At 49.0% G+C, this 18,046-nt stretch overlaps 1 protein-coding gene across 5 annotated transcripts in view; it reads right to left on the reverse strand.

Annotated features, from left to right (window-relative positions):
- The window catches only part of Dpf3 (double PHD fingers 3), a 292,453-nt gene that overhangs the window by 116,445 nt on the left and 157,962 nt on the right, over positions 1–18,046 (reverse strand). For all 5 annotated transcript variants that reach the window (XM_015991899.3, XM_042260868.2, XM_076551003.1 and 2 more), the window contains exon 4: positions 4,493–4,620. In XM_015991899.3, coding sequence (XP_015847385.1) covers positions 4,493–4,620 — 128 coding nt within the window. The remainder of the gene's footprint in view (positions 1–4,492; positions 4,621–18,046) is intronic.

The raw sequence follows: 18,046 nt of genomic DNA on the forward strand, positions 1-18,046 counted from the left end.
GGGTCCAGAGCAAGCTTCTTAGCTTCCTGACCTTAAAATGGGGTCACTAGTCAAGCCAGACAAGGCCAGATCAGGTGCTCTACCACCTTGGGTAAAAAACGGTAGGATGAGTACAGGGTACCACTGTGACTACTGCTGTTGACTGTATCTTACAAACTTCCAGGTCCTGAAGTCATTTAATCACAGCCAGTCCCAAGTGCTGGTATCTAAAGGCCATTGCCTCTGGTGTCTCAGTACATTTCCGATGCCCCTGTCGTATTTCATGACAAGGAATGTTTCACACAACCTGAATTCTGGGCTGGAAAGTAAAAAAACAGGCGAAGGCCACTGGGCAAGTCCATAAGTGTCTTATGGTCTCTCGGTCCAGGAACAAGCTGATTTCTCCCTGAGTTTCCATCCCACTTGACATCAGCTTGTAACTCTAGAAACCCAAGTCTAACACACCGGCCTCTGATACACTACCTCCGTGCGTTGTCATTTCCTGCCACGCCGCCCTGAATCCAGAAGTCTGTCCACCCAACTCATTCATGGAGGAGTAGGGAGTTCCTGACAAACAGAGCCTATGCTGGGACTCAGGAAGCTGAGCGGAAGTCAGGAGGTAGGAGTGAAGGACAAGGGACGTACAACATAACCGACCCTCCCCACCACCCTGTTACATACTGGAAGTCCCTGTCCACAGACATCTGAAAAATAGATAACATTTGAAAATAACTTTCCTACTATTACTCTAAATAGTCTTTATTGTAATGGTGACAAAGATTTGTGCTTGTCTTCTTAAAAGTAAAGAAGGAGAAAGGAAATAAGGAAGAAGGGAGAGGGGGAGGGAGGGAAGGAGGGAGGGAGGGAGGGAGGGAGGGAGGGAGGGAGGGAGGGAGGGAGGGAGGGAGGAAGGGATCTAACTGATCAGTTCCACGCTGCCCCTGCACTGTCTCCTCTCCATGCAGGGCAGGAAGGGAGGAATCTTCATGAGCTCTAAATTCACTGCCCTGGTGATCTAAATTCAACCCCCCCCCCAAATGGTTTCCTTTTCATTGCACATGAAGCCAGAGAACCACAGCTAGGTCTCCCGAGGCCTGAAGGGTCTGGTGCCGGCCCACCTGTCCTGCCTCCCCACCCTCACCACTGCACTCTGGCCACAGGGCCTTCTATCTGTTCGCTGGACAAGATGGGCCCTGACCGGTCTCTGAGCTGTCACTCCAGGGATCTTACATCACTGGTGCCCGTCATCCCACAGGACTGTGGCTAACCCCACATCCCTTAGGACACTGCCTAAGCTCTGCCCCTCCTTCAACATGGCTTCCTCCTACTGGCCTTCGTTTATCCTAAAACTGTGGTTCTCTTATGTGTTCACTTGTTTTTCTAACTGCATGACACACTCAAATTCGAGTAGCCCCCAGCACCCCAGTCCCTGTTCAAAAGAAGTGCGTCTATCAGTCAAATGCATACATGAATTAAGGAGTAAAAATGAATGAAAAGGAACACAGTCGATTTATTATATACAGAGTTTTGCAATGCAAAGTCAATAAGAACTTAAACTCAAGTGGTTCGTGGTCTACGTTCAGCCTCATGCAGCCTAGACAGCGCAGTCCCATGCTGTGCATGGCCACACTGCCAACACCAGGCCTGACGCAATGATGGCCACACAGTGACAGCGGGTATCCTGGCCCAGAGTCACGTGAAGGCGGCTCAGACTTGCTCCCAGCTTTACAGGAGAGGGGCTGTATGTCACTGGGTATCCAGGCTTCTGGGCACCTGCTCTGGATCAGTCACTGACTCTGTCAAAGAACACTCACGGAGCAAGAATACTAACAATGAGGCAGCGGGTCACACAGGGATGGCACACCTTGCTTCAAACTCTGCAAGTCCAAACACGGGGACTAATCCGTGACTAGCAAAACACACACAAGGAAGAAAGTGGGAAGTGTCCCAAATGCCTAAGTTAAAAGGGACTACTCTGGTTATGGGGGACCAAGAAAGGTTTGATGGGGAAGGGTGGTGTTGGGGCTGGGCCTAACCACTGAATGGAATCGGGGTAGGTGGAAGAAAACGCAGTAGACCAGAGGCTCAGAGGGAGAAGACCGAGGAAGAGGAGATACTGAATCTGAATACTAGCCTAAAGCATGTAGGAGAAGCCAAGAAGCCATGTCTACCATGCTGGATTTCTACAAAAGATGTATTAGGAAGGAGGAAATATAAGCAGAGCTGTGCTTAGGACTGAAATAACAAAGCAGGGCATGTGGGACAGAGGGAGGATCAGAATCGAGGCCCCCAGTCATCCACTCAAGCAGGCACTTTGGGCACCTATGTGTCAAGCTGGGTTTGTGTACTTAAGATGGATAACTGAGGAAGGCAGTCAGAGGCTTCCCACCTTGGCGGTAGGGAGGGAGTTTACATTCCACCAGGAGAATAAACAATCACAAAAAAAAAAAATAGAATTCAAAGCATACTAGATGGCGATAAGCGTGATATGAAAAGAAAAAAAAAAAAAGAAAAGCAGAGTACAGGAACGAGATGGGTGCAGGGTATAGCATTAATCACAGCAGTCAGGGTACCCAAAGGTAAGACGAGAGCCCCTGTATGTCTAGGGAAGGACTCCCCACACAGAGCAAACCACCAGGGCATGTCCCATTCTGAGAGAGGCAAGAGGCCCTTGTCTTCACCCAGGCGTGAGCAGCCATGGAAAGAGTCCTTTCCCTCTGGTCATCCATCCTCTCTGAAGAACAGCGTTCGGCACTGGAAGGAAACAGGCTGTGACATCATGACAAGTCACGGAGGAAGAGTCTGTGTGTGTTTGGTGACAGAAGTCAGTCTGCAAAGGCTACCTGTGTGGCTGGACTGTGGGGGTGGGGAGAGACGGTTGTAGCTGGGGGCTGGGAGCGGAAGGGACGAGTAGCAGGGCACAGTTGGTTTCGGGCAGTGAAATTTACTCGTATTACACTATAGACGGTGGACTCTATCATTCCACATCTGTCCGAGCACACAGCATGTGGCATGCCAAAAGTGAACACAAACATAAACCGTGAATTGTGGGCGAGGATGGCCTGGTGAAGGCAGCTCACAAATGGAAACCGATGTGGAGGGTGTTGATAATGGGAGCGGTTAAGCTCCGAGAAATCCCTGTACTTTCCTCTCCATTTTGCGATGAGCTTAAAAATCGCAGATTTTTAAAGATATCTTTGTTTTAAAGACTTTCTAGGGCATGAGTGGAGAGACCATTGAGAAGGCAATTAGGCACTCGGATCAGGGACCAGGGTGAGGTGGGACCCAGGTAAGGTGATCAGGGCAGCAAGAGGGATATGGGACAATGGGCTATGCTGATTCCCCCTAAAGACACTGCCGACGGGGTTCCTGACGCATGGGATGCTGGGTGTGAGACAGACAGGAGCATTAAAGATGACCCCGGGGTTGCTAAGTCCAAACTAGCAAGGGTCTCCATGAGGGCTACAGCTTGAGGAAAGAGAGGTGGAGACAAATATGTCAGGTGGCGGCAACTAAGTGGAAAAGATTTGACCGTTCATCTTACCACTGGAAGGGCAGTGGAAGACAGACCAATTCGCCCAGCATCTTTATGGAAAGTCAACTCTCCATGCTGGCATGCACAAGGACTGAGTGCCTCACAGTCAATGCACCACAGTCCCTGACATGCAGGTATTTACAAAGCACCAAAATGGTACTTATTATTATTGCTGTTGTTGTTGTTGTTGTTGTTAATGAAGATTTTAATAAACTAGCAAGCCAATCAAATTAAATGTCAAATTGAATATGAATTGAATAAATATGAGATACATGACATACAATGTAAAATTTTAATATACAATATAAATTAATCAAAATATAATTTAATTATATTTAATTATTAATAATATTATATCAGGATTAACTGTTATTATTATAATGCTCTGTACCCCACCGAGCATTAGCTAACAGGGATCTAAAACATATTGAGGATGAGAAATGGTAGGTGTCCGCCATCACAGTGCTCTCTAAGAGCCTTACAGGTGGTGTACACAGAGGCCAGTGGACACATGAGGACTGAGGCAACTGTCCCTGCCTAAGGAGGTGAGATGGGTAGGTGGTGCTGGGAGGGGCTGAGAGTTCTGATGAGCTGGAGCTCACGCTGGGGTGTAAGGAAAGGGGCAGAGGTGAGGCAGGGGCCCCAACTCTTGAGTCTAAATGATGGGCTGCTCATCCCACAAAGGCAACGACTCAGTCTATCCTGTTCCCATTAGGTCTTCGGGACTCAGCACAGTACCTGGTACTCAGAAGACTCAGTAGATACCTTTTGAGTACAGATACAGGGAGCCCAGGAAAGGGGACAGACTGGAGGGAACAATGATTTTCTCCCCCCTGGGGTTTCCAATTCAAAGGAAGCTCTGAGCTTCCTGACAATGGTGTCACAAGGACCTGGTAACCCAGATGCAGCCCTGCCCCTAAAAGGCAGTGAGGCACCCGGTGGTGATGCTCAGGGGCTCCCTTGGCAGGTGCAGGGTACCTGTATTTCCTGGATGCTTTCCTCCTCTCTGGCATCCACCTTCTTCTCCACACCCTCACCACGAAGCAAGGCTTCCAATGTGGTGCTCTCAGAGGTAAAGCCATCTTTCTTCAGGGGCAGCTCTACTTCTGGAAAACAAAGACAGACAGATGGGTCAGGCACCCAGAAGCAGGTAAGACAAGAAGGGTGATCTTGGGGAACATGCAGAGTTCTTGGGTAGGACTCAAATGGCCTATGCCATCTCCTCTTGACAAACAGGACCATGGAACTGGCGTTGGGTTCAGCTTCCCCACCAGCGCACAGTCCCAGAGAAGATCTCCATCTTGCCCACTCCCTGGGCCAAGTCGAGGCAGAACAGAGAGGGGGCCCTCTAGAGGTAGGATCAGACTGCCCAAGTCTCAGTCCTGCTTCTTCTGCCACTCTGGGGTTATGACCCAGGACAGGATGCTGAAAGAGCTGGAGCCCATTTCTCCATCTATTAAGAGGAAGAACAGTGCCCAGGACCACGGGGTGTTTGAAAATGCTCAAGCACACCAACGATGTCTGCTTACTAGTGTCTTCAAGGTCTCCTCCCCTTGGCCCTGCTGGCTGCCTGGCTCTGCTTTGTTCCATAAAAAGCTATCAGCCTTGGGGAGACTGTTCTCATCAACTCACAGGGGAAGCAGAAGCCCCAAACCAGTGGAAAAAAGAGTGACGGCGATGTCCAACGGACTCCAGAGCGGCAGAGTAGGAAGACATTGCCGTGCATAGAGAAAACCGCAGCAAGAGTGCCAACACTCCCAACCCTGGAGAAATCAGTAAAGTAGGACTGCGGAGCATTTTTCCATAGACATTGGGAGTTATCTTGCTGGGCCTGGGAGCCAACAGGTACTGTTGTTTGGATGCAGAAACTCTCATTCCCACTCAGTTGCTACAAGCTTGGTACCCAGGGTGGTACTATTGAGAGATGGAGAGACCTTAGGCGATGGGTACTAGTGGGAAATGTCCTTAGGTCATTAGGATTATACCCATGAAAGGGATTGTACAACTCTGGTCTCTTCCTCCCCTCTCTCTTTCTGGTCATGAGGCTGGCAGTTTGTTCCAGGTATACACTCTCCACCATTGACATCTAGGGAAGCCCCAAAGCCGGGTCTGCCTGGCCAGGGACTAGAATCTTGAAAACTATAAGCCAAAATGAACCATTCTCTTTGTAAGTTAATATCTTAGGTATTCTCTTATAGTCACGGAAGGCTAACATACTGGGCAGTTAAGAGGGCTGGAGGCAACCTGCTCCTGAGAGAGACCAGAGAGAGCTTCTGACTCTTCCCCAAAATGCTCCCCAAACCTGAGGTGCTCCCCAAGCTCTTGACAGAGAATTTTAACTTTTTTTAAGAACAGAAAACTAAGGTATTAAGTGATATTTTGGTTTAACCATATAATTTTCTTCCAATCTCTTCTTGATCTCAAACCTCACTGACTCTCTCTCACACACACACACACACGTAATTAAAAAAAAACACAAGCATTGGATCAACCACCAATGAAACTTTACCATCATCTATTGACCAATAAATATCTGTTGGGCACCTGTCATGGGACAGCCACTGTTTTGGAACTAGAGAGGTGACCAAATAATGGCAGAACTGTCTTTGGATGACTTAAAGATGCAGCTATGAAATGTTAAATGTAAAACGAAGATGCAGTTATGATCTCTACAAAGGAAAATGGTGAGGGGGCAGCTACTTTACTTCAGTGTCAGGGAAGGCATGTGTGGTGGAGTTATAATTAATAACTTATAATTAATAAGTTATAATTATAATAACTTATAATTAATAAGTTATAATTAAGTTGAGTGTTAACTATCCCAAATAATTAAGGTGTGTTGCCTTGTACCCTGTCCTCAGTCAAGCAGCAGGTCACCATCCCTCAAACTTACAATAATCTGATGTGTATGTATGAATTTATCCTTTAACCTTCTGACAATAAATGTGTCCGATTTCCAGAATGGCACCGTGTTTTAGAGCAGGAAAAGTCCAGTCATCTAATCCAATTTCATCTCCTTTTATAAGTGAGTCACTGTAGCTCAGAGAAGTCAAGCAACTTCACCAAGAGCAGGCAGGAAAGCCATCAGATGATCTTTCAAAACCCGGTAAAGATCATGACAAGAACCCCGAGTCGTTATAACCTTATCAGTAAAGAACAAGCCCAGGCAAAGCCAGGATGGCGCTTTGGTGCCCCGGTGCACATGCAGAGGACAGGGTGAAGCAGAAACACCCAACATGCAGACGCTGTCACTGCCAGATGCCACCTAATCCCCATCACACCACAGAGCTTAGAGTTATTCCATTTTACAGATGAGGCGGCTCAGCGCAGGGAGGTTTAGAACCCGCTTACCACCTATCACAGGACTGGAGAGGAGCTCCGTACCCTCCCACCTAATCACGCTAAAAGAGCTCTACCACCAGCCCCTTCTCTCTTCCTAGGAAGAAGGAAGGTGTCTTTCCAAAGCTTTGTGCATTCCCACTGCATCCCTAGGCCCTCCCTGTGGTTTTCAGATTTCAGGATGAGAGGCGCATCTCTGCTGACGCTGCGGGCAGTTTGCAGCATGGTGCCGAGCTCTGCGAGAAAATCTCAAGTCTCCCCATCCTCCTGAAACCAACCCCCCTCCCCAATCCATGCAGAATTTCCCATGGGCTGCGAACTTCCCCCTCCCGCTGCCCTTTCTTCCTCCCCCGCTAACCAGGCCTCCATCTCGCCTTTCATCGTTCACTCTGTACTCGGTCCTCCTTAACTGGATGGGCTGGCATGTACAAGGTAAGAATCAAGAGAGGAAAGGGAGCCGAAGCAGTGAAAATGCAGCAGGTTCCCAACATGCAAAGGGCTCCAAGGGATAGCCAGTGACACCTGAGGTCCAGGTCCTTCAGGAAGAAAGCAGAGCGTAGAGACACAGAGGGGCTTTGCATCACATCGACCGAGCGGCATCACTCTCCCCTAAATGCCAACGTATTTTATTGGCTCGTATAGCTTCATTTTCAGACGTGAAGTCAAACCCTATTAAGTCTTGCTTGGGGCAGTTTCTTAACCTAAGTCTCTGTTGATGAGTTACATGGGGTGATACAGGCGTGGACCTCATAGTGTTGGTACAAGAATCGAACAAGGTAGGGGCCGGAGAGATCGCTCATTGGTTAAGAGTACTGACTGCTCTTGCAGAGGACCTGGGTTCAATTCCCAGCACCCACATAGAAGCTCACAATTGTCTGTAATCCATCTCCAAATGTAATCCACCCTCACACAGACATACATGCGGGTAAAACAAAATGCACATAAAATAAAAATAAAGCATTAAAAAAGGAAGAAGGACATTGAAAAAGAATCAAAGAAGGTAGTATGTATAAAGAAATTCCAAAAGATTCACCCCAAAACCTAGTATGTGAAACATTATGAGAGGCATGTTGATTTTTTTTTATGTTTCATTCTATTTAAAATTTGAGTTCTAAATTGGGTGATATGTGCAAAGAACCTGGACAGTTTGAGCGTCCCACAATTGCTGTAAGTTATTATAACCAAACTTTTAATCACTAATGTTAATGGTCCAATAGAAATCCAGTAAAAGCTACTTGTATCATCCTAAATTTTCTAGTCATATTTTTGAAAGACAAGAAACAGGTGCAATTAAGTTTCATATTTTCTCTATCCAAAATACTACCATATCACCATGAAATAAATATGTGAAAACTGATGTGATGTTTTACAGTCTTTTAGACCTTACTGGTATATATGTTCCCCTTATAACACATATAAATTCAGATGAGGGCTCCAAAGCCACATGAGGCTAGCGGCTACCCACCGGACAGAGCAGCTTTACAGCATTAAAAGAAATGCTTAGGGAGATTCTTGCTTTCGGTAGGTGGACAGAATTTAAACATGGTTTTAATGTTGTCTGTTTAATGCCCAGTGGAGTACCATTCCATGAGCGGCATTCAGGCTGACCTCTGGCAAACCCTGTTCACAAAGCATTGTAAGAAAGGTTTGGCGAGTCAGAATGAAAGGCTCACCCCATCCCCCAGACAACCCAGCAGAGGGTACGTTCTCTGCCTCTTAACCACAGGGGGTCCCCAGAGCACATCAAGGAGAAAGGTGACAGGTCCAAGCTCTCCCACAATGTACACACTGCATACACTCCTGGGAACCCTGGGGAATGTTACTGATTCAATTTTATTCTAATGTGGCTCATCTGGATATAGGATCCAGTGACTCTTTAAAAGGCTTCTCTTATTTAACCCCATATGAAGTTGGAGACCACATAACCCCGACAGGAACCATCAAACATTTAACATCAAAAGAAAATGGGCCAACACACACACACACACACACACACAATTCATTTTTAAATCGGTCTGATTTTATACACAGGGATGTGAACCTATGGATCGTTACTCTCTCCAGAGTAGCAGCAGCTGTCACCCAAGCCAGCCACCTCCCTGGGACCCGGAGGCAGCTCTGCCTCCACTTCTAATTGGGAACAGAGATACTCCTTGGGTGACTTCCAGCACGATCCATCACACCAGAGACAGTTTCTGTGCAAACCGAAACAAATCGGTTTCCAAATAAGAAAAAAAAAAAAAAAAAAACACCTCTTAGACAAACAAGGATTGAAGCATCGGAAGTCCAAAGAGAAAAGGAAAACACACACACACACACACACACACACACACCACAAATAAAAGCAGAGGGGGGAAAAACTGCCAGTGAAGCACTGTGGCTTCTCCCCAGGTTCCGGACAGGGCAGCCTTCCTTGGGTGCAGATCAAAGCCATAAGCTTTTGACACAGGTGCCCTAAGCCTGCCACCCAATGCACCAAAAGAAAAGCTTCCACTGGGTTGTTGGAGCCACTGAGCTCATTAACAGGGCGCAGTCAAGATGAGCCTGAAAGTGCGACATGGGAGCAGAGTGAGTAATTAAATCCCAGGTCATTTAAAAATGCAAACGCCTTGGATGTCACAGGCTCCCTGAGCCTCTGACTCCTTCTCCTTCATTATTAGGCTAAGGATGGAGGGCTGGGAACCTCCAACTCGTATATGGATTATAATAAAATATGCTGCATAAAAAAAAAAAACAGATTAAGACAGGTCTTCTTTGGGGAAATATACAAAGAGAGGAGCTGTCTGTTAGCTGTCGGGTTTGCAAGAGATACCATCTTCCGGGAGGCTGGGCTCTGCCAACAGACAGGCTGCCCCAAGGGAAATCGTGGTGAAACACCCCGACAAGGCGCATCCATCCGTCTATCCATCATGGGCTCCCTCTGACACAGGGGCCTGGAGATAGAGTCATGGTACAGAAAGGGGGGGGGGGAGCCCACAGACAACAGAAAGAAAAAAAAATCTCTTGCTAGCGCCTGAGTGCTCAGGGGTTTTTTGTTGTGGTGGTGGTTTTTCAATGCCTGCCTCTAGTTTTTCTTTAAAAATACAAATGTGCCATTTTCTCTTCTGGGTGCTTATTATTTTGAGGAGTTAAGTTCATCATAGGTCCTTGGATTTATACATCAACTTACACCAAGGAGCAAGGAGCTTAAAGCTCAGGATTTCGTTCATCTTCTGCAGACTTTCAGTCTACGGAGCGAAAGGGGGAAAGATAGGACATGGGGAGCAGAGACCTGATTTCCTACGAGGGCGGTAGGCCCGGGGAATGAGCAGATGGATCCCTTTTCTGGCCTGCATTTGACTTCCGGGTTTATGACTTATAACGCTCAAAATGAGGTTCTCATTGAGGACCTGTCACCCAGGCTGCAGCTCTCAGGTCCTGCTATAGATAGCTTGGGTTAGCATCCCAGGATAGCGCCCCCAACAGGAGAACCATCATTCCCCTCCCCCACCCCAGTGACCCTGGCTGTGCCTGCCCACACTCCTCTAAGAGGACACCTTAAGGCAAGTAAGTTCTAGAATTTGCGATTAGTGCTCCAGGGAAGCAGTTTCCAGGACCTGAGGCACACAGAAATATCCATGACATCAAAGGAAGTCACTCCTGGGCCAGCCCACAGGATGAATAAGTGCTGTGTCATAGGAAGGGCAGAGAGATGCATCATAGTGGGAATAGACTGAGTGGAGGAGGCATTCCCACGGTGTGTGGATCCCACTGGAGAAGGTTCCAAGGTTTCAGGTAGGTAGGATGAATGCATTCTGGAGATCTATGGAACAGCATGGTGACTGGTTATTAATAATGTATTGTTGGACTTAAAATTGCTAAAGGAGTAGATCTGAGTGTTCTTACCACCAAAAATAATGATCAACTCTATGAGGTGATAGACACATTCATTAGTCTTATCTAGTCATTGTACAGTGTCCACATATATCAAACATCAGGTTGAATAAGAATGTGGCTCACTGCTAGAGCACTTGCCTACCATACCCGAGGCCTCCAGGAACACACACACACACACACACACACACACACACACACACACACACACACCACTTCAAGTATACCATTATAAAGCTTGGGAAAGTTAAAAACTAAATAGTTCAGGACCGGGGTTGCAGCTCAGTTGCTAGAGTACTTGCCTAGCCATGCATGCAGCCCTGGGCTCTATACCCAGTCCTATATAAAACGGATGTGACTACACACACACACACACACACACACACACACACACACACACACACACACGATTAAGAGTTCAGGACTATTCTTGGCTACACAGCAAGTTCAAGGCCAGCTGGCACTACATGAGATTAAGCTCCTGTTCTTGTGCTCCTCAGACCCAACTCCCTAACTTCCAACACTCTCAGGCCACCAGGCATGACAAGACCCAGCTCTCCCCAGAATGGGTACGGCCCAGGGAGGGCAGAAGCAACCAGGCGGGATCTGGAACAGTTAAAGGGACAGGAGAGGTGGGGTGTGAATGGAGCTCCAAGCAGAGACATGGCCCCTGCCCCAATGCCAGGGCAGGTACAGTCCTTGCAGCTCTGAAGGAGACCCAGCAGCGGCATGGTAGACGGCACCCTGCTGTCCATTGATTTGGCAGATATGGCCGAGTACTTACTGCGTACCAGGCTGTCCCAGGTGCTTGGGACACAGTTGTGGATGAGGCAAAAATCCCCGCCTTCACAAACGGAACTTACATGCAAGTTCCTAAGAGATGATACAGGTGGCGAGCGATATAAGAAATGAGTGGGTAACGTCTACAGGCCGACATTGGGTAATCGGTGCTTTGGAGAAAAGACAGAGCAGGGCTGGGAAAGTGGCACGTGGGGGTGATAGGAGGGTTGAGATACCTTAAAGCATGGACCTGGAAGAGAAGTGAGAAGGAGCCTGTTCCGATGTCCATGCAATGACGTCACAGGTAGAGAGTCATTTGTGCATGTGCCCTGAAGCTGCCATTTGCCTGGAGCACACACAGGGAGTTGTGGGGACTTTGAAGTGCTGCGTAGGTGGCAGCAAGAATATCAGCTTCCCCCCTAAGCGTGATGGTAAGCCACGGGAGGTTCTGAGCAGAGAAGCAGGCTGATGCCTATATAGTAACAGGATCACTCTGAAGTGGAGGGGGGCGTGGACAAAAAGGAGGAGACCAGTTAGGAGGTTCTATACGACATACAGAGCCCCAGGATACGCGTGGGCTGGAAGGGAGCTGGCTGAACAGGGGCAAGGCTCTGTCTTCAGGGACCTTAGAATCTCCTTGTCAAACCCATCCAGATTACACTGGGCAGGAGTCCCCTGGTCCCCAAGCAAGGAGGCTTCCCTACATAACAAATCTGTCCCAAGGCTAGATGTCTCATGCTACAGGGACCAAGATGTCGATCCTTATCTGGGCAAGTCCACAGAGGAATGGTTCTCCAAGAAGAAGACAGACCAGCTTCCACCAGAGCAGAGGACAGGCTTGGGCAAATGGGCCTGCCCTAGCTTATCACATTGCTGCTAACTGCCCTAGCATACTGCAGGACAGCCGCTATAGTAAAAGCAAACAGTGGGTCCCACAGCCAGGTTCCCAGAACTCTCCTCACAAAGAAGATTCTAGAAGGAGGCTTTGGGGGAAAACTCAGAGGTATTATGTGTTCCCTCTCCAGACAAGACAGAGCACAATTTCCCTGCGGTGCAGCAAGCTGTCTGTAACAATCTCATCACTGATCCTGAGGAGTGGTGCAGGGTTAGTGGAGGCCCCTGGGCTCACTCCAGAGCGTCTGGAGGGGCAACACTGCTGTGCCTCCTCACACTGCCTCCCTACCACCTGGTCTTTAGAATGCCCTCAAGAAGCTACCATTAGCTTCTTCCTGAAGAATCAAGGTCAGATCATCCAGGTAACTTGCCCAAGCTCCCAAAGCTAGTGGTTGGAGGAGTCTGAACTTGAACCCAGGCCTTGGGACATCCATTCAGTGGTTCTTCTCCAGCAGACTATGAGAAAAGGAAAGAGCACCGGAAAGGGGTCTCCAACCGACGACTAAATAGAGGCCCAGGACAATGATGGAGCTGGATGGGAAGCCCCGCTCAGGGCCAAGGCTTCTCCTCCTCCCTCCCTCAGCTTCCCTCGTCTGAGAAAGGACAAAGAGAGCTCAGTGTGCTGTCCCAGCCTCATTTGACAACTCTGTATCATCCTTCTGCCACGCACTAGGCCTTTGTGCTGGCTGCTAGCGATCCAGCAGGAGAAGAAGATGGGTCCCTGCCCTCTCTCTACCTGTCAGTGAGAAGCGGTGAGGGAGGTGGGGGGGCGGGTAATGGCAGACTTAAGTGATTCTCAGGCTTATGGCCCCTTCTCTAAAGATGGCTCTCTGGCCCAGCTATAAAATGAAGCCTTAGGCCCAGCAGCAGCCATGCGGCTACCCTGCCCGCCTCCAGCTGCAGGCCTGTGTCCCTTGCCAGGAGCACACGCTGTGCCAAGGACGCCTAAATTCTGTCAACCCCAGTTCCGCCCCCCCCGAGACCACAGGGGAGCCCAGGAGCAGGTCCCAGGGACACAGACAGTTGCAACATGAAGTGAGCTAGCTGGAGGCCTGCCCACCTCTCCCCAGCTCCCCTTACTCCTGGGGCCACCAGGAGCCGGAGAGGCAGCCGAGGCAGGCATCTGGGATAGATAGCTGCAGGCTCTGACATCGCAGGAAAGAGATAAATGACAGGTCATTTCCCCTGATGCACTTGAAGGCATCCATTCTCCCGGCCATCCCAAGCTCAGACACCCCCACGCAGAGGCAGATAAACACTGACAGATGGGGGTGGGCGCCCGTGTCCTTCTCCCGAGGAAGGACACAGAAGCATTCCCGGCGGGCCCGGTGGAAGGTCACACTGACCACGGGCTCACACCTAGCTCCGGGCTCTGCTTGTCTCTTCCTCGCTGCCTGCACTTGTGCCCACCACCACCACCACCCCCACCTGACTCATCCATCTGAGGAGCGCCTGGCGGAGGGGGAGGGTTGGGGGGGGCACAGGAGCCTGCCGACAACCCCATCAATCTCAACCTACATGCTTGGCACATCAGCGTTCCTTAAGCTGTTCCGGGATGGGAGGGTGTTAGAGGAACCAGGGGGGAACTGTCTTGGGGAGAAGAGAAATCACATCAAGCATCAGAGAGCAAATGGTGGAAGAAGCCCAGAGACTATTAAAATGTGGGCCATGTACAAAGACAGTAGGGAACTAATTAAGATGCAGGATTTGCAAACGCTGGGGAAGTTGGCCAGAGCCTGCTCCCATCTGTAGAGTTCTGGCAATTCTGCGAGGCAGGGACAGCACCCTCGGCAGGCTCCGGCCTCCTCCTGGACCTTTCCCTTGAGGATACCCCTCTGAGGGTCTTGGTAACTGACTTGTTGGCTGGCTTATGGCTTTCTGTGTTTGGGGGCATCCTGAGCTACAGTCTCCTTCAGGGCTCCCGCCTTCCTGTCAGTCGCTCCCCCCACATCACCGCCACCGGCAGCCCAAGGAGGGAAGTAAGTATATCCTGGTCATTCATCCCCAGTCATTGAAACGCTGCCCAAAACAAGAAACGAGGAGAAAGAACCAGAACTCGTTTCTGGCTGCCTTCCCTCCCGTTACCCTTGGAGTTCAGCAAAGGAGGCAAAGAGCCTGCTGGTGCCCGAGCGTGGCAGGCCAGAGGCGCTGATGGGAGCCTCAGGTTCTCAGGGAGCAGGGGACAGCCAGACCTTCAAAGCCTCATGAGTCTGCGAGCATCCGGATGAACGTGTACTTCGGGTCCCGGAGAGAATGATACCAGTCCCGACCTGCTTCCTTTAGTGCGCCTTCTTCTCAGCTTCACCACGGACCCTTGAGAAATTAACTTTCTAATCTGCACCACAGTTTCCCAACCTCTAAAATGAAGATAATATCTTCCCAAGACCACAGGGACCAAAGGTCTGGAGTTGAAAGATGTTCAACTCGCCGAGCGTTTAATCCAGAGGGACACTAAGGAAAAGTTTGTTACCAACCTTTTTCTTTACTTCGCCAGGCCAAAAAAAAAAAAAAGTTGAAGGCTCCTTTTTGAAGGAGCTAGTTTTGCCCACAATCTGCCCTTCCCCTTTTCAAGGACAGAGCTCAGTTCTTGGGGCGGGGAGGGGGGGGGGGGGAGGGGAGGTGACCAGGAGGAGGCTTCTCACTAGCCCCAGATTTCCTGTTGCAGGAATTGTGACATCTCTGCGTGGCAAAACACCTTGTGCTACCTCTGCGACCAAGAGCAAGTCCCAGAGAACACTGCACCCAGTTGTCAGGCAGAGAGAAGTAGTTCTGTGTGTGTCGTCCTTCAGACAGCAGGCCAGCGGGAGCCTGCGGGCTCCTCATTCAGAGATGGGAGTGGGGAATGAGAGAAACACATAGGTCCAGGACAATACGGACACCCCGAGACTCCAAGGAGTTCTTCCCAGCTCGTAGCCCCTTCCCACCCCACCCCACACCACACATTGGTCTTCCCAACAAGAAATAGATGTAGAAGGGGTGACATGTTCACAGTGACAGGTAGAATGAAAGCTGCCAGACTGAGGAGGAGCCTCTCCATCCAGTCATAACTCTGGCCAGGAACGAATGACTTAAAGGCAGCTCTTTTTGTCCCCATGTGGGGAGCCCCCTCATTGAAGATGAGCTGTGTCCTTCAAGGAGTGTGGGGGAGCCAAGCCAGAACCTTCCCTAGACTGCCAAATATGGCCTTCCCCACTGTGTCCAGACCTGGTTTCCTGACAGTCACCAAGCTCAGTCCAGACACAGGGACAGCCATCTCACACCTAGCCCATGAGGCGGTGCCGGGACCTCAAAGAGGACAGGAAGACAAGCCCTAGGGTTGGCATGATGCTCTGTAGCCTGCCCTCCTCCTTCTCCATGCAAGATTTGGCATGGAGGATGCTCATGACATGGGGTAATCTGGTTCCAGGCAGCGACCCTCAGTCCACACAGAACAGGGTCCTCCTCCCACAAGCCAACGGGGGGTGGAGGGAGGAAGGGGGAATGCACTTCAGGATGGTGTCGACAGGGACCCCAGGAGTCTTCAACACTGCCAAATTCCTAGGACATGTCCAGGGGCACCCACCCTCCCAGAAGTGTGAGAAGGTGGTTGGTTACCTTCCAACATAAGTTCACTCTTCTAATTTCTGTATTTTTAAAGAGATTCAGGCCAAGATAGATAAATTACTGACTTTTAGCAAGTTTTATCCAAAGATTATATATGATGTTACACAAATTATTTTTCCTAGTTATTCTTATATCTTAGACATCTTTGATTTTCTTGAGTCTCTTTTTAAAAATTTGAGGGGGGTGTACATATGTGTGTGGTTGATATATTGTGTACCCCAATAAACTTATCCAGAGGTCAGAGAACAGAATAGCTATTATATTAAACATAGAAGTTAGGCAGTGGTAGCACACACGCCTTTAATCCTAGCATTCAGGAGGCAGAGATCCGTTCAAAGCCACACTGGAAACAGCCAGGCATGATGACACATGCCTTTCATCCCAGGAAGTGATGACAGGAAGCAGAAAGGTATATAAGGCATAAGGACCAGGAACTAGAGCCTGGTTAAGCTTTAAGGCTTCTAACAGCCATTCAGCTGAGATCCATTCAGATGAGGACACAGAGGCTCCAGTTTGAGGAAATAAGATCAGCTGAGGAATTGGCGAGGTGAGGTTAGCTGTAGCTGGTTCTGTTTCTCTGATCTTTCAGCGTTCACCCCAATGCCTGGCTCCAGGTTTGTTTTTAGTAATAAGAACTTCTAACAATTCGTGCTACATATGTGTATGCATGTGTGTGTGCATGATGGGGCGCACACATGCCACGGCACACATATGGAGGTCAGAGGGCAACTTTGTGGAGCTGGTTTTCTCCTTCTGCCTTAACATGGGTTCTCAGGATCGAACTCAGGTCACCTGGCTTGTGCAGTGAACACCTTTACCTGCTCAGCCACCTCATTGGCCTTTGAGTCACACTTTTAAAAGGCAAAATAATATTGCACTTTATGAATGTAATATGCAACTAACTAGGCCCCATCAAAGGGCTTCATAATAGTTTCGAAGCTTTGTTTATTGTTGTTACGAGCAATGCCACAATAGCCATATTTAAGGAAATATGTTTATAGTTTAGATAATATGTATCTAAAATTAAATAGCACATACTATGTGTGGTAGTTGGAATAAGAAAGGGACCCTAGAGTCTCTCATGTTTGAATTCTTGGTCCCCAGTTAGCAGAACTTTTTGTAAAGGATGAGGAAGTGTGGCCTTGTTGGAAGTGTACCACTGGGCCCATGCCAGGCATTCTCTCTCTCTCTCTCTCTCTCTCTCTCTCTCTCCCCTCTTCCCCTCCCCCTCCCCCTCTCCTCCCTCTCTCTCTCTCTGCCTGCTGCCAATGGACCAGGATGTAAAGCTCTCAGCTACTGCTCTACTGCTGTGCCTGTGTGTTTCACATGATGATGATCATGGACTCACCCTCTACAACTGTAAGCCAGCCCCAATTAAATGCTTCCTTTTGTAAGAGTTGCCTTGGTCATGGTGTCTCTTCACAGCAACAGAATAGTAACTAAGACAGTATATGCATGACATACCACCAGCAATAAAATGTCCAGTCCAACAGACCTGTGCTTTGTGTGTACATGTGGATGTGTTCATGTGTGTATTTATGTACATGTTTGTGAATATATATGTGTATATATGTATATATATGCACATGTATATCAATGCACATTGCAAATGTGTGCACATGTGTGTGAAGGTCAGAGGTCAACACTGGTTTCTTCCTCAGTCACTCTCCATCTCATTTTTTTCTTTGTTTTCTTATGTGGGTGTGAGTGTGGGTATGGGGGTGTGTGCACGTGTGTGCACACACATGTGAAGGTCAGAAGACAACCTGTGGGAGTATGTTCTCTCCTGTTACTATGTGGGCTCTGGGATCAAACTCAGGTCATCAGGCTTGACCACAAGCACCCTCGCCTGCTGAGCCATCTTGCTGGCCCTCCACCTCCACTTCACACCACCTTTTTGAGACAGGCTTACCATGGGGCAGCAAGGCCCACAGACCCTCCTGCCTCCGCCTCCCTGGCATGAGGTTAGAGGTGCCGGCGTGGCAAGCTTGTCACTGAGTCATCTTCCCAGCTCTGAGCCAGTACTTGTCAAAGGCTGAAGGT

The sequence above is a fragment of the Peromyscus maniculatus genome, chromosome 14, assembly GCF_049852395.1.
Source record: "Peromyscus maniculatus bairdii isolate BWxNUB_F1_BW_parent chromosome 14, HU_Pman_BW_mat_3.1, whole genome shotgun sequence".
Taxonomy (NCBI): Eukaryota; Metazoa; Chordata; class Mammalia; order Rodentia; family Cricetidae; genus Peromyscus; species Peromyscus maniculatus.